The 23,837-nt window shown below is 37.1% G+C and overlaps 1 protein-coding gene across 2 annotated transcripts; it reads right to left on the bottom strand.

Annotated features, from left to right (window-relative positions):
- Window positions 1–15: 15 nt before the first annotated feature.
- On the bottom strand, window positions 16–23,837 carry LOC131159586 (uncharacterized). 2 transcript variants are annotated; one of them, XM_058114610.1, is made up of 3 exons: window positions 22,936–23,837; window positions 1,568–1,678; window positions 16–476 (listed from the first exon to the last, which is right to left on the bottom strand). In XM_058114610.1, exons 1-3 carry the CDS (start codon window positions 23,605–23,607, stop codon window positions 282–284), a joined length of 978 nt encoding a protein of 325 aa, XP_057970593.1. In that variant the 5' UTR covers window positions 23,608–23,837; the 3' UTR covers window positions 16–281. The 2 variants fall into 2 exon arrangements, with proteins under 2 accessions (XP_057970593.1, XP_057970594.1); XM_058114611.1 differs by lacking the exon at window positions 22,936–23,837 and adding an exon at window positions 15,621–16,387.

Genomic DNA, 23,837 nt, shown 5'->3' with positions numbered 1-23,837 from the left:
GAGAGAGAGAGCAAATGCCGCATAAGAGTTTCTCTACAATTTATTACAACAGAAGCATACAGGGTACATGTATTATTCGCACAATATCTCCAGTATTTCTCACCTCATCAATTTTCCTACTTTCCTGGAACGACAAATTTGAGAAATACAGACTGACTACTTTCTCAACCTGAGGATAGGACTCTTACAAATATGGCTTCTGCGGCTCAGTCTGAAGATCCTGAACAGGATGGGCAGCGGACCAGATATGCAAGTTCCATTTTATTTGCTGCTTAAAAATGTCAGGCTATATCATTGTTGGCTCCCTTGTGCCCAGAAGCAGGCCGAATTCTGTTGTTTTCCACCCCTTTCGTCCCCTCGGTAAAATTATACCGTTCAACTGCATCTCGTTCTTGAGTAGGTACCTGCCTGCTTTCCAACAGCTTCCCAGCCTTGCAGATTGCAAGAATCAGCTCAAGTTGTTTTTGCTGCTGTTCCTGCAGAAACAATAGATACGAGATTGAAGCAACTTATAACACTTTGGCAGGTCGAAATTATAATTACATTCAACCTATGTTTGGAAGCATGGTTTCCCATTTTGGATTTGGATTTGTGTGACTTTGGACAAAACGTAATATAAAATTATAGAGTTTCTTCCAAATCTACATCCAAGGTCCAAAATTGTACTCTCGAACACTGCCCAGAGAAAACTACGAGGAATCTATGAGGCGAAGCCACTGATTAAACTGCTGCTGATATGACACATGATCCGAAAATCAAATATGTATGGACATTTCTTAACAAATTTTCAATGCAACCCTTGAACTAGTGGTTAAGCATAAGTTGATATATGTGAGAAACAAAGCAGCATGGTAAGATAACTCATTGTGCTTCCAGAGATGGATGAAAAGGAGGGCAGGAGTTTCTGAAACGCATGGTATGTCATCACATCTAATAACATTTAAACATAACAAAAGAATGGCTTTAGACCAGCCAACACAAATACCCACTTTCATAAATCTCAAACATGCCATAGAAAACGTTCATCAAGATTGAGGGTTTCTCTGGCACTTTGACACAGAACGAAGACATTTGAAATATGACTAGTAATTCTAACTGTACTGCAGAAGTGGCTTGAAAGGTGGAGAGCAATCAATGAAGAACCGCCATGGGACAAGACCCAAAATCACTATTAAGGTGATGAAATTAACAAAAAAGAAGCCTGTGCATCCAAATTGACAAGGTAAGAAATCAAAATCACAGTATCTGTCAAATAACAGACTTGAGGCAAACCACACAGAAAAGAAAAGTCTAAAGTCTAAGGTCTCAGGTACTACCTGTTAGTACATAAGCTAAAGACTAGCTAAAATTATCAATATAATGCTTCAACAACCAAAAGCCACCAAAAATATAATAATCTTGACTCTGATATTAATTGTGGTTGGAACTGTAAATATATAATGGAAAGTAATTCTAGTTGAAGAATTCTATCAATTGAAGAATTCTACTGCCCCAGCATCTAACAATCTTCATCATTGCTCAAACGATTAGAACATACTTACGAGGTTTTAACAACTGTATCACTCACCTGCATTGCCAGCAAAACCTTTTGAATTTCACCAAGCTCTTTTTCAAGAATATCTTCTCTCTGTGCTAATGCTCGAGTGGTCACAGAATTCTTCTGAGCCAAAGTTGCAGTCTTTAGAGTACAGACAAAAAAAAAGTTAGCTATAATAAACAAGAATTGCATAACAAGCAGGTTTTTTCTCAAGATACTTTCGTGCAAAGGGGAAAATACCATATGCTATCTTTACAAGAAGGCAGAGGAGACAGTAGATCATCTCATTTTGCATTACTCAGTTAATGTGGGAGTTCCATATTACAAGGATGCAGTCTTGGTTGGTCCTCAATGAACTAAGGTAGCGTTTAGGAGCATGGAATCCAGGCTTTGGAGTTTGGATATGGGCTTGTGTGGATTTGAAAGAAAATGCAATTTTATACTACGTTTTGCTAAAATCCAAACTCAAAGGCTTCAATTCAATGCTCCCAAAAGCAGGGTAAGTTCACAGAGAGGAAGTAGAGCAGTAAGAGAGCGTTGAGATCAAGTCAATACACACTACCTGGTGGGGCATTTGGAGGGAGAGGAATCATTGGTCTTTTGATGTTGGCCTTCATCCAGGAAATTTGAGGGATGGCTTACAACTTTTTTATTTGAGTTCTCCTGGGGATTTTTTTTTTTTTGGTTAGATAATTTTCCTCGTTCTTCATTTTCTTTTTCCTCATTAATTCTGTATGCATCACATGTACATGTGTTGCACCCACCGTCATCTTATAAATAGATATTTACACTCTTCATTATCAACAACAACAACAAAAAGAAAGTGAAAAAGAACACATAATAAGAAAACTAACATGGGCTACTGACAGAAGGAAAAAAGAACTTCACATAATAAGAAAATTAACATGGGCTACTGACAGGAAGGATGCAGTGGATTTTTATAATAAACCACAACACCTAACACCAAGACAGATATCTAACGCTCCAGCAAGTGGGAAAGTCATTTCTAATTTAAGCATCAGCTTAGATGACCTCTCACTAACCTATCCATTTCCTTTTCAACTAATAGCTTTGACATTTGCAACTAATGGTATGCAATTTAAACCACCACTGGAATACATTTAACTTCCTGCACAATGCTATGCATGTAAAACAGCAAATGTATGCATCCAGAATACAAATTGTATACTCGCAAAAAAATAAATATTGAACGCTCTCATTTCCAAAATTAATTGTGTTACATATTCCACTCTACAGTTAACATTGTTATCTCTTTTGTTCTAACCAATCTTCCAAACCAGAAAAAGCTTTTGATCTCAGAATGTTTTTATAAAATTGTCCCAGTAATCTGACCAAGTGCAAGAATGAAGAAAAATTCCAAGTGACCAAACCTCCCCAACCCCTAATTCAACCACTCATCCATAACATTATGGTACAGCACCCTTGTCAATCTCTCCTTTTTATGGATGATGAACCAGAATGCCAAAAATCATGAATATCTGTCCCTAAACACAAACAGTAAGCCAGTTCCCATTTCTTTCCATTTACTAAAAATGCATGCAACGCATCCTACTCCATACCATGTATCCTGAAAGTCATAAATAGAATATCATTTCAATACCAACATCATGTTATGCTGCCTTTGAATTCATTAAACAAAAGAAAGTCATTCAAATTTTTGAATCATCATGTAGACAAACACACATTGCTAGTGTTGCTCAGGGCTATAAACCTAGTAATGTTAATTATGTTATTTCTACTTTTTCTAGAACCTCAAAAATACTTTTCTTTTTACAATATTGCTCCATCATCAAGTTTTCAGATTTTCGTTATTAAAGGAAGTTTGAGGACATCAAAACCCTCTCTCGATTCTGCTGCTAGTCCATGGCATTGATGTTAAAATTTTCATTATATTGAACAAAGACTAATGTTAAAAAGGAAAAAAATAAAAAAACAGAGAAGTTTCAGAAAATGAAATTTGTTTTATGCCCAAAAGACAACCACATAGGATATGCATCTATTAAGAAAATTAAAGAAAAAGTTCAAGAAAAAGAAGAGGAATTTATAATTGATTTTTATTGTCCTAGAGATGGTCTATGATACTATACTTAGTCTCATGGGCCGAATACTTCACACGTGAAGGGCTCTGCTGCACTAGCTATAGCACACTAGCTTAACTAGTCAGCCAAAAGTATAGTGCAATTTCACCATATGAACAAATTCACAACAATCCAGTGCAAAGAAAGCCAAAGCAATAAATAACCATGAAAGAAAATGAGTCGCACAGTAAATTGTAAGGCATCACAATTGTTCACACCTTCATAGTCAACAAGTGTTTAGCAGAGGCAAGTGCACTAAACACGTTTATAATAGATAGTAAGTTTGTGAACACTGGCCCTCCCCTAAAAGACTTTCTATGCTATTCTCACTCTCACTAGGAAATGTCGAAGTGACTGAAGAATGATACTATTTTCATAAAGCGTTATCCTACTTAAAGAATAAAGTCTATACTAGTATTTACATGATGGTCATCCATCTCATGTACACAAGACAAGCAATCACAAGTAAGCGTAATGCCTAGAATAAGCTTGGCTCATGACATTCCCCCACACGAGTGATAGACATCTTCATAGTCTTTGATGCTAACTACTCTTCAACTTTGTCTACGAACGGTGCCATGTCTTCCATTGATATCCAAATGATTTCTTCATCTCCGAGGGCCTTCCCACTTAACTAAGAATTCATGCTGCTCCTTGCTTGATGATGTGAACAATTTGTCTTCAATGATAACTTCAATTTCTCATTCCAATGTCTTCCACGTCGGCAAGGCAGCCAAACCAAAATTCATTAGAAACTGATCATTGAACCAGCCGAACAAGTTGGTTCAACAATGATGAAAATCGAACCAACCGAAATTTATGTTGCTCTTTTTTTCTTTCTTTTTTCCTTCAAAAAATTTCCTATTATAAAATAATTACAACTACAAGAATTCTATATTAATATGGAAACTATACAACTACGAACAACAACAACAACAAACCAAGCCTTAAGTCTCACTGGATGGGGTCGGCTACATGAATCCTTTTTCCGCCAATTTATGCGATCATGGACAATTTCCTTCGACAAATTCAAGGCTATTAAATCCTTACTCACTATCTCATTCCAAGATATTTTAGGTCTACCCCTTCCTCTTCTACTGCCCCTCACAATAACTAATTCACTCTTCCTCACTAGCGCATTATGCAGCCTAAAACTAAAACCAAACATGTTAGAATTCGTACAAAAATTTAGTCCATATATAATCCTTTTTTAAGTTTTTTTATTGATTTTTTTTTTTTTTTTAACAAAAATTTTGGTTTTCGGTCGGATTGGTATTTGGACCAACACAATAAAAAAATAAACCGAACCGAATTCAGTTCCAAAAACTAAAATCCAAACTAAATCGTTTTAATTGCAAAACCAAACCTTTTAGACCGAAATGGTTCAGTTCAATCGATTAAATTGGTTTAAACTAAACACTGCACAGCCTTACATGTCAGTGAATAATGGCTTGAGATAGCTAACGTGAAACACAATATGCATATTCATCCAAGCCGTAGAAACAACCTTGTAAAAGGCCTTCCTGACTTTGGCCAAGATAGGGCTTGGTCCTTCATTTGTGAAGCAATCTCTCATCTAGACCTTGAAGTAATCTGATCTGTTCTGTGGATGGAATTTAACAAGAACCAAGTCAACCACACTTTAAGTGTCTTTTCCCTTGATCTCCCCACTTTTTCATCTTCTTGGAAGCTTCTCCAAGTAAGCTCAAGCAATCTCCATGTTTTATCTCCATTCTTTAGTCAAGATGAGCGCTCTCAAGCTCTTTCCTCTATACGACTTGTCTACTATAAGAAGTAACAGCATCAACTATCATGTTACAATCTCAAAAGTATAATTGTCGGTTGTCGAGCTCTTTTGGGCATTGAAACAGAGCTGAGCCATGTCAAATAATTGCACCCAATTCTTCTAGTTATTGGAGACAAAATGACATAAGTACTCCTCTAGTATCCCAATCTTTCCAACTATCTACGGGGGTAGCTCAAAGAGATATCAAGTAATGATCGAGGATTCTAAAAAATTCTATCCAAAAATTTCCTATGGATCTTGTGTCTCGATCAATGACAATGTCTGGCGGAACACCCCAATACTTCACAATATGTTTAAAAAACAAAAGTGTTGTCTCCTCGACCAGGTAGTACTTTGCTGCTAGTATGAAAGTACTATCCTTCGAAAACATGTCCATGACCATAGTTGTCAAATCAAGATTCGAATCATGAATCAAGAATCGAATCATAAGATCTGGTACAAAATTTGAAAAATTGATTCCAAATGGCATGCACTTATGTACAACCAAATAAAATATCAAATGGATTGAAATTTCAAACAATATGGATAAATCATGTTGTTAACTGTTGAAGACCTAAAGCAAGTTTTGTAGGTTTGAACCCCACCGTGATCTATTCAACTCGACATATATTTATATAAAGGAAAACTAGTCATTTACAAAAATGATATTCCATGATTTATCCATCCCATCTCTATCAAGTATCAAGTTATGGTAATTTGCCACAAAATTGTACATCCAACACCGTAACATGTGCGATGTAGAAGCCCACATCTCATATTCATAAAACAAAACAAACTAAACATTAAACCATCTATGATAGAATATAGAAAACTAATGTGCGATGTAGTGCATCACCATTCATCATCTCATTCCCCTAATGCAATGTCATCATCATAATCGCCATCATCATCATCATCTTCATTGTGTACCACAATTATCTCTTCTTGTTCCTTCCTTCTTCATCTCCTTCCTCTTCATCAATCAACTCAATGTTATCTTTTACAATATTTTTTCCTTTTCCTCTACAATCAAATCTCAGGTTCCTTGGTCCTATATTATCATATGACATTATAAAATTATTAAAACATGTCAATTATTTTTAATGCTCTATCGGTCTATCCTCCATTCATAAACTAAGTACTTATAGAGCAACAAATATAAAGTCATACAACTCATACCTCTCTCTCTTTTCTTGTTATTTCCAACTCCTCCATTATCTTCAAAGCACTCATTGACATTCATCCATGAAATGTCTTCTAGTAGACAAAGGCCTTCCTTCTCTATAATCCATTCATCATCTAATTCCATGTTCAATAAACAAATTGGATCATATGTCTCACCACTTTGTTGCCTCCTTGTTTGCCTTAGCTTTAGTTGAATATTGTACTAAACAAAGACGAGCATTTAGTCTTTGTTGTTCCAATCGGTTCCTTTTTCTAGAGTGGACGTGATCAAATGTGCTCCAATTTCTCTCACATCCTATGGCACTACATATGAGGCTAAGGACTCGTATTGCAAGTCTTTGAAGCTCCTTGCATTCCTCTCCCTAACTCTCCCACCATAAAGCTATAAATATGATAAAAAAAATGAATAAAAATCATATTGTATTTTTGGTTATAAACCAAAAACAAAAGACTAAACAATGAAAAAATTATCATAAAGACAAGTAGGCAACTGATTGATATAATACCGGGTTGTTTCTTGTCTCTTGTTAGAGTAGCCATGCTTAAGCCAAATATACCTTTAGCTTTTTTGAACTTTTCCAAATGTTGATCAATCTTGATCCTGGTTTCAACATCCAGATACATTTTTTCAACAGTGTTACATAGACTAATTTTGACTTCCATGTCTGCATTAAAGCCATCACTATATTGGAACCTACAAATAAAAGAAGTGATAAAAATAAATGCAAAGGTAATAGGCTTACCACTCACATAACAAGTTATAAATTGATTTAGTTTTTGGACAATGCAACTTACCTCGGATTAAGGAAATACCATGTTGCATGAAGGGGCCTATGGAGTTGCAAGTCCCATCTCTTATCAATGATGCTCCAAATACGATCATACTTGGTCTTTTGATGATTAAAGTTTTGGGCAATTTGTTCTTTTGCTCTATCCATGGCTTCATACATATACCCCATTGCTAGTTTCACATCACCATCAACAAGCCTTATAACTTCCACAAGTGGGCTCACACATTTCAAGCAATGCTTTATTGCTTTCCAAAACTTATCAGCACACAATAATATGGCCTCCACTTCCTTAGCTTCCAATCTAGAAGCATATTGACTCATGGCCCACTGCTCTGATGTAAACATGGCTCAAAGAGCGAGTTTGTTTTCATCAAAACTCTTCAATGTGAGAAAAGATGTTGCAAACCTTGTAACCCCAGCTCTCTTCAATTCCTTTTTTCTAGAAGACTCTCTAAACATGTTAAGCACCCATATGTGTCAGTAAATGAAGACACACACCTCCTCAACCTCTTGAATTACATTATGAAAGAAAGGAAAATCTCCAATGTCATGCACAATTAAGTCAATGCAATGGGCTGCACATGGAGACCAAAATATATGTTTCCTCTTCTCCATTAGCAACTCATCAGCACCCACATAAGTTTAGGCACTATCCGTCACCACTTGAACCACATTTTCCCCTCCAATCTCTTCCACTAATGAGTCAAGCAATTCAAACAATTTATAAGCATCCTTCACCGCAGTTGAAGTGCCTATTGATTTGAGAAAAACCATGCCACTAGGACTACTAACAAGAAAATTTTTGAGATGCCTTTGTTTTGTGTTGGTCCATCCATCTGACATCAAAGTACATTCGGTCTTCACCCATTCTTTCTTGTATGTTTCCATAATTTGTTTGACACTATCAACTTCTTTCTTCAAAAATGTGACTAGCCTCATGATAACTTGGGAGCTTCAATCCCTTTCCATATTCCCCAACCATCTTCATCACTTATGCAAATAATGGACTCTTCACCAAGTTGAATGGTAAAGCATGTCCATATAAAAACCAGCAAATGCTTTGAACCACCAGCTCCCTATTTTTCACCAATGCATTCAAGGCTTGTTGCTTAAACCCTTTCCATTTTACTCCTTTGCCCTTACAAAGGGATCCATGATGCCTCGTCTTTGTCCTCTTACAATACGAACTTCTTGTTCTTGTTCTCCGAATTCTTCTTGAAAAATTTCTTTTTCATTGTCAATATTCTGTAGTTTTACTCCTTCCAAAAGATTATCAAATTTTTCCCTCCCCTCTTCTAGACACTTCTTACAAGGAGCAACATTATCATGACCCCCTACAAAATGATGCTTCATTCTAATTATGCCACCCCATCTTTAAAGCCCACAATAGTTGCACTTCAAGTGCATTCTATTATCATTGATTCGGGAACAATGATCCCATGTATGATTTTCACTCTGTGTTGGAAGTCTTTTTTTCTAGGCTTAGCACTTGAACTAGAAGCCATCTTCCCACACTCTTAACACTTAAAATCTCAAATAAGCATAAACTTTTCAGGTCAAATTTCAATTTTCAACCTACTAATAAACAATGAATAACATATTCAAAGAGTAAGAAACAACTAAATAATATAATTATATAAATATATAATACTATAACTATATTACTTAATACTTAGTTACTAATTTATTATAACTTATAAGTTTGTAACTCTATATTTTGTATATTAGTATATGAGTATAACACTATAAAGTATACTAATTAATGAATAATTGAATATTATAAAAATATAAAATATGACAAAGTTCAATAGTGAATAGTCCTTTATATTTAACATTTAAGTATTTCACAAGTGTTTGCATTCTTTTAAAAAAAAAAATAGGAGAATGATTCAATCAATCAAGACAAGAAAATATTAATAAAAAATTAAACTTTGGGATTTTTAAGACTATATTTTAAGGGAATGTGTCGTAAAAAACAATAAAGATTTTAGCTTTATTGTGCAAGAAAAAAATATCATTTTTTTTAATGTATAGGCTTTCTTTAAAACTTTAAAAACTAAAATAAGTAGAAAAAGACAAAATTAAATTAAAAGTATACAGAAAAATGCTTAAAATATAAAAAATGAATAAAAATTTGAAGGAAACCAAATAAAGTTACTACTTATTAGTTACCTATCACTCAGTCAGCAGATTCAACATTGAGTCTTCTCGTTCTGAGCTTCTCCCCTGTCACGAGAAAAACAACTACTGAGTGGCGACTAGTTCTTCAATTGTACAAATAACAACCAGCCCCTATTCTGGTTCTCTTGTCTTTCTTTTATGTGGTAGAAAAGGAACAATAAAGGAGAAGACTGGTACTAGTAGTCCTTCGAAGCTCAACCTCAATCGCAGAAGTAGAGCACAGAGGAATGGTTGAAGAGAGAACAAATGGGTGCTGAAGGGAAGGCTGTAGGTTTTGTTTCTTCTCTCCTTTGGGACCAAAGCTACGTAAAGGGCACAACGAACAAAATTGTGCAAAAAAATAGGGGTAAATTTGGGTTTTTATTGGCCTTTAAACTAGTCGGACATGTACGTGCCACTAGAGACCATAATCGATCGAATCGCACGATTCAATTCGATTCATCAATTCACAACCTGAATTGCTCACTTTTGCTCCACGATCAATTCCCCTAACGATTTAACTCAATTTACAGCCTATTCGATTCAAATCGTATGATTCAAATCGTATGATTCAAATCGAGAATCGTACGATTTTAAGAACTATGTCCATGACCATAAGTATACAACTTAAATCCTCGACTCTTAACATGTTGGTGATGAAGTAAAATGAGACACCCTTCCATGGCCTTATTGGTACATGAAGAAGAATATCAACTCTCCCACTTGACCTTGTATTCTTGGTAGGTGAGACATGTTTGGGTATACTCAACCAACTCATCAGCATGTGTGGCTAGTAATATGTTTGCAACAACAATGACAAAGTTCAATGCCATCTTGAGTGGCCTGCCCATATGGTGTCATGACAAACTCACAATAGTGTGTTCTTCACTTCACTAGCTCAAGACACAACAAGTTGGTTACCATGCGTCAACGGCAATCCATTCTCTAACTAGAATTGGCACCTTTGCCCTCTTCCACAAACTTTATGAGGTTTGGGACAATTAAATCTTTGACAAGGTTTTCTTTAATACACTTTTGCATTGCCATAGTAACCTTACCATCAAGTGCATTACCAGTTGTAGAGCCACAAGCTCAACCTTCCTCCTCAGTGCATTTGCGATTGATTCATCAACCCCACCTCATGCTCCAAAGATAAATCAAACTCCGCCAGGAATTCTTGCCAATAGAGCCTACTTAAGGGAGAATTTAGGTTGTGTAAAGAAATGATTGACAACCTAGTTATTTGTCTTTACCAACAACTTAAACTCAAGTAGATAATGCCACCACATGCATAAACAATGGATCACCACTAACACCTTTTTTTGAGTTGTGTACTTCTGCTCATACGAAATTGGATGCCCATCCTATAACAAGAATCCACCAAGGCTGTCAAAGATCTTCACGATGTTTGGAGGAGCAAGTACTAGATCCCACATCATGACTTCCTTCAAGTTGTCAAACGCTCCCTGGCACTCTACTAACTAGTTCCACCATAACCTTTCTTCAATAGTTTTGTTAATGAGGTAGTTCTCCTTGAGTACCCCCTCCATGAATTTGAAATAGTAATTGACAAGTCGTGGAAATGAATGCTTTCCTTGAATATTATTGGATCTTCCAATCTTGGATTGCTCTTACATTTTCCCTATCCATACTATACAACCTTGTTCAACCACATGACCAAGGAATTTCATACTTCTTTTACTGAAATACCACTTCTCTTTCTTCACATAAAGATTGTTCTCCTTCAATATGTCAAACACCTTCTAATGCTCTTCATGTTCTTCCATATTAGAATTGTGGACAACATTGTCGTCCAAGCATACCACGACAAACTTGTTGAGGTAGTCATGAACACTTGATTCATGACTGTGCAAAAAGTCATTGGTGCATTTGTCAACCCAAAAGGCATCACTAAGAATTCATATGTATCGTACCATGCCAGCAAGTCATCTTCAGCTCTTCACTTTTTGCTATCCTAACTTGATAGTAGCCTGATTGCAAGTCAAGTTTGGTGAAGTACTTGGCATGAACAACAATTAGTGAAATGAGATAGCTGTGTAGAGTCACTTTATTAAGCACATAATAGTCCACACATCTGCATGCTTCCCATCATGTTTTCTATGAAAGAACACTAGTGCTCTGAATAGGGCTTGGGAAAGATGTATATAACCCACTTCCAATAACCCTTCAAGTTGCTTCCTCAACTTTGTTAACTCTGGAAGCACTATTCGTTATAGCCCTTTAGCCAAGGGCTTCACCCCTCGTAACAACTTCATCTCATGCTCTACACCCCGTGAAGGCAAGCTATGTTGCAGCTTATCCAACATCACAACTTTGTACTCCTCACATTTTGGATAGCAGTAGACACCCGCTCTTGTCGTACTACTTCATCCACCACCAATGAGGCAAGATATGTCACTACACCCCTTTTCAATTCCTTCTTGAGTTGCATAGCTAAAAGGAACCTCTTATAGCCCCCTTTCTTCCCAACTACTTGCACCATGCAAGAGTGATCTCCATTCCAAGTATCACTTGGAAATCATCCATCGAAACGGTTATGAAATTCACATGTCCTGCCCATTGTCCAAGCTTCACTGTCACTTACTTGGCTACTACCAGAGTAGGTTGAGCTATGGAGTTAACTAGTTTAATGCATCCTAAATCCTTCTCCAAGTTTAGGTTGAAACTCTACGCTTCCCCCAAGACAAAGTTGCGGGTAGACATTATATCTACCATAACACGACACTCTTCCTATTGATCTGCAAATCCAAAAACATTAATACTTTAGCTTGGGTAACCTTAGTTCTTCTACCTGCCTCTCCAATGCATTGAGTAATTGGATTGCACCCATCCTTGGGCTTTCATCCTCATCCTTATCCTATCCTCGTGTCCCCTCCACAATGGAAGCTTGCAAGGCATTGAGCAATAAGTTGCAAGGGTAATCAGCAACTTTGTAATGGCCTCGATATAAGAAGCATACCAACTTACCCTTACCAGTAGATATATTGAATGATCGAGATGATGAAACATCCTTTAAAGTTGACCTCTTGGTTTCCGCTCCCTCACTTTTGAGTTTGCCTCAAAGACTTTCCATTCCTTCCACTTGACATGTCACTCTTTTTGGACATGATGGAACTCTCTCCAACATAATTAGACAAGCGTTTCACAGCAACCTGTATAGTAAGCAAGTCTTGAACTCTTTGTCGATGAAGTTCAACTTTTGTCAATGATTCAATTCTTCAAGGAAATAAAACAATTTGTTGTTCTCTTACATGTCCTGAAGTTCCAACAACAAAGTAGAGAATTGTCTCACATACTCCCTCACTGTGCTAGTGTGCTTAAGATCTCCTAATTTGCCCCAAGCATTATACTCAACATTTTCAAGAAAGAATTGGGTCTTGAGCTTTCTCTTCAAGTCGCCCACCTACCGTACATCTTGAATCTCATCATACTTTGTACACCCCTACAACTTTGCGTCCACACTCAAGTATATAGTCACAATGGAAACTTTTGCCTTCTCTAAGTTGGTCCTCACTCCAAAAAAGTATTGGTCCATGTCATATAAGAAGTTCTCCAACTCCTCAGCATTGTGATCACCCCATACACTCTGAGATGGCACCCTTGATTATCCATGATATACCACTATAGAATTAGAATTCATGATAGCACCAACGGTTCATCTTCACAATATGCTCACCCATCTTGATTTGTAGCACTTCTACCATAGCACATAACTCTTCTAACAACTTTGATTTGTAGCACTTCTACCATCTTCACAACCACATTGTTGGTTGTCTTCGCTTGCGCCTCTAGCGCATCAATTCTCTTGGTATTAGTGTGCAACATGGTTCTATTATCAATGTTTCACACAATCCCACAATACGAAGGCAATCAAAGAATAAAACAATTAATCAAACCCTAATACCAACTATCACAGGTCAAATACTTCACAGCTTGTGAAGGATCAAAAGGATCATGCAGACTAATTATAGCACACTAGCTTAACTAGTCAACCGGATGTATACTGTGCTAAACTAGTCTACCGGATGTATACTTTGGTTTCATAACCATCCTACGCAAAGTAAGCGGAAGTAGTAAACAACCATGAAAGCAAATGAGAGTCACACGAAAAACTGCAAAGTAATGCAATTCAACATTTGCAATAGCTAGTGAGTTTTACAATGATTGATGATCACTTACCTTTCCTTAAAGAGCATTCTATGCTATTCTCACTTTGCCACTAGGAAACATTAAAGTGATCGAGGAGTCGTACTCACTATTTCACTAAGACATTATCCTACTCAAACAAAAAAACTTACATTAATATTTACATGACGGACAAACATCCCATGTACACAAGACAAGCAGTCATAGGCAAGCACAATGCCCATAACAAGCTTGGCTCATGACATCTAGTGAAGTTGTATAGTAGGTTGTAGGTAGAGCAATGTCATTAAGGAGATGAATGATAAGATAATGACTAATGACTAGCATTAAGACTACATAAGGAGAATGAAAGGTTTGCCTCAAGTCTTTTTTTTCCTTTTCTTAGTTATGGATGGATGAACTTACTACTAAATACAAAAATGAGGTTTCTTATGTCATCTGCAGATAATATCTTCCTTGATCAAAGTAAAGGTGGGGTGCCTAGACAAAAAAAAAAAAAAAATAGAGGTGGAATTGATTCTCAGTTTGAAGTACGAAGACAAGCTTTAGGATCTAGATGTTTTAAGATAAGTAAAAACAAGATAGACTGCATGAAATACATTTTTAGGCATTCTAATAGCAATAATGGGGAAAATATTGAACTTGGCGGGCAAGGAATTCTTGATACCCAATAGATTTTATAGTACCTTGGTCCTATTATACAAGTTTTAGGAAAAATTAGAGATGTAATACATGAGTTAAAGCAGATTACGTAAGATGGAGAAGTGCTTCTTTTGTGTTGTATGGTAGTGGAGTACCTTTAAATTTTTTTTATTTTTGGAAGTTCAATAGGACAGCAATAGGAATAACTATGCTATATAGATCAAAACATTGGGCAGTAACAAGCATATGCATATCCAAGAAGTACGTGTTGCAAAACTAAGAATGTGATGGACTAGAAATCAAACTCTAAAATAAAATAAGGACCAAACATGTGTGAAAGGCAAGGCGGGGTAGAAGATAAGGAAAGAGGTTAAGAAGGTTAGGGCAAATGCAATGCAAACCAAATCATGCATCCATACAGAGGAATGATTTAGCTGTTGTTAAAGGCAGTAAGGGGAAGGGAGGAACTAGAATAACTTGGAGTGATATATTAAGGACTTGGCATTTTTTAAAATATTGCCCTACACTGTGCAAAAGGCAGAAAAGGATCCATAAAGCTTATCCCACCTAATGAGACATAAAGCCAGGTTGATATTCTTGTTGTTTACTTGATTATAATTTTGAATTTTGATTCGCATAATGATGAATAGCTTTTGCAATATCATAATATAACAATTTCTCCTAAATGATTTAGGAATGTTACTGTGTGACTGAGATATTTCAAAAAGGACTAATTAAAGTATTGTTATATTAAACAACTTAATAATTCATACTACAGAAACAAGCACTTCTTAAACAAAAAAACATTGTCTTCAAATTTTGATCTTCAGTGTGGGTGATTTCTATTGGATTAAGTGAAGAATGTTTTTTCACGTAATAAAACTAAACAGTGCCCTACAAGTACCAATCAAAAGGACTGTACCAATGGTGTATCCTTGACAGACAAAGACAGGTTCCATTTTTCTCAGATTGGTAAAAACTATGAAATCATAAATACACCAAGTCACCAATAATAACTAATAAAGGAATTACTCATTATTAAGATGATGAATCCCAAACGGGTAAAATATTTCTGCCCACATAATTCCATCAATGAAACACAAAATAAATAAATATTCTTATATACCATTGTAAGAGAATAATTTATCTTTTCATGTAATTTTTAGCATTAAATTTGGATACTTTCATCATATGCTATAATAGGATATACACAACCATTAATCAAACTAGTAGAAAAGTTAACATCATTATACCTCAGCAATGGACCCTCTCGAAACCTTCCTCATAACCCTATACCTAATCCCCAACTTCTCCACCTGCCTTGACAAAAAACTTACTATTGTAATGAAGCTCCGAAAATCCTCCTCAAGCGTCTCAACCCGCTCCACCAAATTAACCTCTGAAACGCTCATCTTGGACTTGCTACAAACTCTCCCTCGTTGCCTCCTCCGAATCCACGCCCCAATCACCACTGCAGTCACCAACATCAAGAGCTGCCACGTCAAAATTCCATCCACCAATAACCCTGCAAACCCCTTCTGCCACCTCGACAATGCCCAATTCACAGCCAACCCAATTGAAAGAATGGCAGATGAAGCCAGACATAACAGTTCAGCAATTGAAAAGAATGTATCCAAATTGTGATTGCTTATGTGAAGTTTCCCAGCGTGAATCCTGCCTTCAAACTCAGAAACTCCAAGGTGAGGCCGACGTGCCCTGAAGGGTTTGAAATGTTTGCGGTTTGGAGATTTGGTGCTTAGGTATTTGAAATAGTGAGGACTTGCCAATGATTTGGAGGAGACGAAAAGGAAGATGGGGTTTTTGGGAATGGCGTTTCGGGAGTAAAAGATGATACAAGAGGTGCGATTTGTGCAGAGGTGTTGAGAGGAGAGTGACGAGGTCAAAGACATGGCTGGGGCTTAGAGCGTTAAAGGTCCAAATTGTTGCAGGGGAGAAGACATTGCTAGGGCACTTTTTAAGGGAAAAAATGTGACTGAGATTTTTGAAAAAAGGATTAATTAAATTACTATATTAAACAATTTAATAATTAATACTACAGCAAAGGGCACTTTTTAAGGAAAAAGACCTTGTCTGCAATTTTTTATCTTCGGTGTTGTTAATTTCTATTGTAATAGGTGAAGAAAATTTCCTCAAGTAATAGAACAAAATAGTGCCCTTAGAGCACCAATCAAAAGGACCATACTAATGGTGTATCCTTCGCAGACAAAGACAGGTTTCATTTTTCACAGATTGGTAAAATCTAAAAAATAATAAATATACCAAGTCGCTAGTAATAACTAATAAAGTAATTTCTAATTATTAAGATGACTAATCCCAAAATGGGCAAAATATTTCTGCCCGCATAATTCCGTTGGTTATATACATAATAAATAAATAACCTTATGTTGTCATCTTAAGAGAATAATTTTCTTTTCCATGTGCTCTTACCATTAAATATGAATATTTTCATTATATGCTATAATAGGATATACCCAACCATTAATCAAAATAGTAGAAAGGCCAACTAATCATTATAACTCCGCAATGGGCCCCATAACCCTAAACCTAATCCCCAACTTCTCAAGCTGCCTTGACAAAACCCTTACTATCATTATAGAGCTCCACAAATCTTCCTTAAGCTTCTCAACCTACTCCACCAAATTAACCTCTAAAACCCCCATGTTGGACGAATTGCTACAAGTTCTCCCCCATTGCCTCCTCCGAACACGCCCCAATCACCACTGCAGCCACCAACAACACAACCAGCCACACCAACATTTCATTCAACATGAACCCCACAAATCCCTTTTGCCACCTTGACAATGCCCAATTCATGGACAACCCAATCGAAAGAATGGCAAACAAAGCTAGACATAAGAATTCGACAATCAAAAAGAATGTGTCCAAGTTGTGATCATCTGATCACTAACGCAAAGTTTCTCGGCTTGAATCATGCCTTTGGGCTCGAAAACTCCGAGGTGAGGCCAACGTGCCCTAAAGGCTCGTGGTTTGGAGATTCGGTGCTTAGGTATTTGAAATGCTAAGGACTAGCTAATAATTTGGAGGAGATGCAAGGAAGATGAGGTTTTTGGAAATGGCATCTTAGGAGTAAAGGATGATACAATAAGTGCTAAGAGGAGAGTGACATGGTCAAAGACAATGTTGAGGCTTAGAGCGTTAAAGGTATGAATTGTCATGGGGGAGAAGACATTGCTAGGGCACTTTTAAAAGGAAAAAAGTGTGACTGAGATCTTTAAAAAAAGACTAATTAAAGTACTATTATATTAAACAACATTATAATTAATACTACAGGAAAGGGCACATTTTAAGGGAAAAAACATTACAACAACAACAAACCATAAGTCCCACTAGGTGGGGTGGGCTACATGAATCCTTTTCTGCAAATTCACCCGATTAAGTACACTTACCTTCCACTAACTTAAGAGCTATTAAGTCTTTCCTCACAACCACATTCCAAGTTATCTTAGGCCTACCCCTAAACCTTTTAATACCAACGACAAATAACTAACTCACTCCTCCTCATAGGAGTGCTACTAGGCCTACATTTCAGATGCCCAAACTATATAAGCCGCCCCTCCCTTAACATGTCTTTGACCGGTGCTATACCCAAACCCTCATCTTCGTTCCTTAATTTATCTTTTAATGTTATACCCCTCATACACATTTATTTTTTAATAACAAAAGAAGAAATTTCATTGAAAAAGGAGAATTTACAAAAAGGAGAAAAGGGCTTCTCCCATCAAACTTATGGATTAATCCAAAAAAAAAATGGAAAAAAAAATAATATTCAGAGAAGAAGATTCCTCCATTCTCGTTGAACATTTGAAAAACTAACTCCCTTAAAGCAACCAAAACCAAGACACCATATAGATGCCAGGTAATGAACCTTCTCCCATATTGGCTGCCAATTCAATTTTCTCCCTAAAAAAATCCGTGCATTATGCTCCAACCATAATCCCCAAAACATTGTGAAAATATTGCATTTCCAAAGTGCAACCCTCTACTTCCTTCTACCAAACCCGTTAAAAGAAATAGGCAATTCTTCCATGGAAGTCAGGCAAACCCAAGATTCTCCCACATGCATCCGAGCAAAATCATAGCATAAAAATAGGTGAGGTGTCCATAATTCAAGTAACATAGCATGCAAACATCTAAGATAAAGCCTTCAAAGGCCTCCTGATCCGCAACAGGTTATTCGTATTGATTTTATGAAGCACAATTAGCCATATGAAAGCCTTAACTTTTGGGGGAGGTTTGGCCATCCAAATAAATTAATATAGGAGAAAACAAATTGGGATGAGTCAAAAGCCCAAAAAAAGACTAAAATGAATACACCCCCAAATGATGCAAAACCATGACCAAGTATCCCCAGCTAAAGAAAGATGACAATTGTTCAATAATGACAACAACGATGAAAGTTCCAACAGCTCTCTACCATTAAGGGATCTTCTGAAATGAAAGTTCCAAGAAGCCAGCGGACTGCCCGAATCAACCACAAAGAAGGAAATCATGCTATCTTGCCTTGAGCTCAAAAAAAAGAAGGACAAGGAAAAGATGTAGCTAGAATATCATTCTCCAACCAAGGATCTTTTCAAAATCAAACCCGAGAACCCATCCTACCCCACCCATTCCCACCTAATCCCTACTTACTTCTAATTACACTATGCCAAAGGGAGTGATCTTCTAAGGGAAAACACCATAACCACGTAGCTAAAAGGGCAGTATTTTTAGACACCAAATTTCAAAGACCCGAACCTCCTTCCAATTTAGACCTACAAACCTCATCTCACCTCACTAAATGATACCTAAAACCCCCAACTCCAAACCACAAGAAATCCCTCATGATTTTCTCAATCTTCTTAGCAATCCAAATTGGAATCCTAAAAGCAGACAAATAGTATAACGGGTTACTAGAGAAGCAAGCCTAGATAAGGGTGATTCTACCCCCAAGGAAAAAAGTGCCCCCTTCCAACCATCAAGCCTCTTAGCTAATCTCTCCACCACGGGATTCCAAAACTTCGCACATCTAGGATCACCTCCCAAAGGGACCCCAAAATAAGTCATAGACCATCCATAGACAACAACAGAAGACCGTTCCCTAACTCAATCAATCGGTACATTAATATTTGCTAAACCGCTCTTCCATATATTCATTTTAAGCACTGAAATTCTCTTAGAGACTTTGAGGATACCCAAAACACAACTAAAAGAAGGGTTGCAATCCTCTAAAAAGAAAATAGTATCATCAACATATTGAAGAAAAGAGACCACCACTCCCTTTCTCCCCACTTCCAACCCTTTCACCATCCCCCTATCCACAGCCATATCCACCATTCTACTCAACAAACTGGCCACTAAAACAAACAAAAATGGGGAAAGTGGATCACCTTGCCTAATACCACTCATCCACCTTAATATTTTCATTTTAGCAACTTTTACTTTTTTGTACATGTTTCTTAGTTACCCAACATTTTGATCCATAAAGCATGGTCGGCCTTATAGTCATTTTATAGAATTTTCCTTTTAATTTTAAGGGTATTCTACAATTACACAACATGCATAATGCACCCCTCCATATTACCTGTCTTGCTTTAACTTTATGTATCACATCCTCATCAATTTCTCCTTCCGCTTGCATAATAGATCCAAAATAACAACCTACTAGTGCTAATAATTTCTTGATTATCAAGTTTAGCCTTATCTCCAATACTCCTCCTTATGTTACTAAAATTACATTTCATATATTTTGTATTATGTCTACTTATCCTAAAACCTTTGGACTCTAAACCGGTTCTACAAAGTTTTAACAAAGATATCAATCACGACAATATCATCAGCAAACAACACACACCAAAAAATCTCGTTTTGGATATAGTGAGGTCATCAATCACTAAAGCAAAAAGATAAGGGCTCAAGGTAGAACTTTGATGTACACCTGTTGTGATAGAAAATTCTCTAAACCCCCCTCCAACAGTCCTAACACTAGTCATTACTCTATCATACATATCTTTAATGATCTCAGTATATCTACTACATACTTTCTTCTTTTCTACAACCCACAGAAAACTTCCCTAGATACTCTATCATAGGCTTTCTCTAGGTTAATAAAAACCTATGCAAGACCCTCTTCTTTTCTCTGAACTTTTTCATTAATCTTCTTAAAAGATAAATAGTTTATGTTGTCAATCTTCCAAGCATAAAACCAAATTGAATCTTTAAAACTCCCATTTCTAATTTTATTCCTTACTCAGTCACCCTTTCCCACAGTTTCATCGTATGACTCATAATCTTAATTCCTTGATAGTTTTTTTTCTTTTCTCTTTTTTCTTTTTTATAAAGGAAACTATATTGAAAAGGCATCAAGCGGATGTCAGCCCGTGGAAACAGTAAGTCAAGCACACCAAAGGGTGTCACACAAATCAATTACATCATAGTCATTTGCAAGAGTCCTTCTATGCCAGATATTGACCGCAGTAAACCAATGCTTTTTACTTATATGGATTTCTAGGTTGAATTTTTAAACACTCACCTATTCCTTTCTTTCCAAATGCACTAGAAAATTGCAAAGGGAATGAGGGACATAGCCTTTCTCTTCTCCTTTGTTGCCCCAATCCCTTTCAAGGCCCAGAGTTCCCCTCCTACAAAGTTAGCGAAAAACCATCATTGTCCAATCAGAGACAATTTCATATTCCAGAGATTCTTGGTCCAAGTGCAATAAAGGAGGATGTGCTCTACAGACTCTGCATCAGCCATGCAAAGGGGACAGATTTGGCAACTGACAGACCCCTTCTTTGCAAATTATCCAAAGTCAAAATCTTACCACATGTTGCCTCCCATGCAAGGAAGCAAGTTTGCATGAAGGTATTAACACACTTTTCCTCCATTGTCTTTTTTTTTTATCTTCAGTGTCAATAATTTCCATTGGACTAAGTGAAGAATAATTCCTCAAGTAATAAAACTAAACTGTGCCCTTAGAACACCAATCAAAAGGATTGTACAAATGGTGTATCCTTGGCAGACAAAGATATGATCCATTTTTTGGAAAATTAATAAAAACTAAGAAATAATTTGTCTTTGTAAGATAATAATTTGCCTTTTCACATGCTCTTACCATTAAATTTGAATATTTTTTCATTATATGCTATAATAGGATATACACAACAATTTATCATACTAGTAGAAAAGTTTACTAATTACCTCGACAATGAGCCCTTTCCAAGCCTTCCTCCTAACCCTAAACCTAATCCCCAACTTCTCAAGCTGCCTTGACAAAACCCTTACTATTGTTATAGAGCTCCTCAAATCCTCCTCAACATTCTCAACCCGCGCCACCAAATTAACCTCTGAAACCCCCATCTTGAAAAGATTGCTACAAATTCTCCTCCATTGCCTCCTCTGAATCCACGCCCCAATTACCACTGCAGCCAGCAACATCACAACCTGCCACGCCAAAATTCCATCCACCATTAACTCCACAACCCCCTTCTACCACCGTGACAATGCCCAATTCACAGCCAACCCAATCGAAAGGATGGCATATTAAGCTAGACATAAACAATTTGGCAATCAAAAAGAATGCGTCTAGATTGTGATTGCTAACCCAAAGTTTCTCAGCTTGAATCGTGCCTTCAAACTCAAAAACTCCGAGGCAAGACCAATGTGCCTTGAAGGCTTTGAAATGCTTGTGACTTAAAGATTTGGTGCTTAGGTATTTGAAATGTTGGGGACTGGCCAATAAGTTGGAGGAGATGGAAAGAAAGATGGGGATTTTGCGAAGAGTACAGAGATTAGCATTTCAAGAGTCAAGGATGGTACAAAAGGTGCAGCTTGCAGAGAGATGATGAGAGGAGAGTGACATGGTCAAAGACATGGTTGGGGCTTATTATGTTAAAGGTTAGATTTGTCGTGAGGGAGAAGACATTGCTAGGGCACTTTTTATGAAAAACAAATGTGACTAAGATCTTAAAAAAAGGGCTAATTAAAGTATTGTTATATTAAACAACTTAATAAAACAGCAAAGGGGACCTTATAAAGAGAGAAAAAAAATTTATTATCTACAATTTTTTATCTTCAGTGTTGGTGATTTCTATTGGACTAAGTGGAGAATATTTCCTCAATTAACAAAACTAAACAGTGCCCTTAGAGCACCAATCGAAAGGGCCATACCAATGGTGTTTTTCGGCAGACAAAGACAGGTTCCGTTTTCCACAATTTGGCGAAAACTAAGAAATCATATATATATATATATATATATATATATGTATATATATATATATATATATGTATACATTCCAAGTCACTAGTAATAACTAATAAAGTAATTACTATTTATTAAGATTACAATTCCCAAAATGAGCAAAATATTTCTGCCCACATAATTCCATATGTCAAATAGAAAATAAATAAATATCCTTTTATACCATTGTAAGAGATTATGCCTTTCCATGTGCTCTTATCGTTAAATTTGAATATTTTCATCAATATGCTATAATAGGATATACACAACCATTATTCAAACTAGTAGAAAATGTTAACTAATCATTATACCTCGGCAATGGGCCCTTTCAAAGCCTTCCTCGTAACCCTAAACCTAATGCCCAACTTCTCAAGCTGCCTTGACAAAACCCTTACTATCGTTACACAGCTTCGCAAATCCTCATCGAGCTTCTCAACCCGCTCCACCAAATTAACCTCTGAAACCCCCGCCATTTTGGATGAATTGATACAAGTTCTCCTCCATTGCCTCCTCCGAATCCATGCCCCAAATGCCATTGCAGCCACCGACATCACGACCTGCCACGCCAAAATTCCGTCCACCAATAGCCCCGCAAACCCCTTCTGGCACCTCGACAATGCGCAATTCACAGCCAATCCAATCGAAAGAACGGCAGACGAAGCCAGACATAGCAATTCGGCAATCGAAAGGAATGCCTCCAAATAGTGATCGCTGACGCGAAGTTTCTCAGCTTGAACGTTGCCCTCGGGGAAAGCTCCGAGTTGAGACCGACGTGCCCTGAATGGTTCGAGATGCTCGTGGTTTGGAGATTTAGTACCTAGGTATTTGAAATGCAGAGGACTTGCCAATAATTTGGAGGAGACGGAGAGGAAGATGGGGTTTTTGGAAGGAGTATAGAGATTGGCGTTTCGGGAGTTAAGGATGTTACGAGAGGTGCGGTTTGCAGAGAGGTGCTGAGAGCAGAGTGACATGGTCAAAGACATGGCTGGGCTTAGAGTGCTAAAGGTCTGATTCGCCGCAGGGGAGAAGACATTGCTAGGGTTTTTGAGTTAGTTCAGGAGAGTGACAGGTCTCTGGCCGACTCACCCAACACTTTTCGCGCGGGGAAGAGCTCTCTCGGCGCACGTCAGGTTTTCACGTAGAACGAAGAAGATGCTCCGTGCGTTGTCGAGTGTCGGGCCTTCTACATGTTCCTGATGCGGTGAGAAAATTT

The sequence above is a fragment of the Malania oleifera genome, chromosome 7 (genome assembly GCF_029873635.1).
Source record: "Malania oleifera isolate guangnan ecotype guangnan chromosome 7, ASM2987363v1, whole genome shotgun sequence".
In the NCBI taxonomy this organism is placed as follows: Eukaryota; Viridiplantae; Streptophyta; class Magnoliopsida; order Santalales; family Ximeniaceae; genus Malania; species Malania oleifera.
The sequence above is the reverse complement of the archived record's forward strand: the minus strand, read 5'-3'. Positions and strand labels throughout refer to the sequence as shown.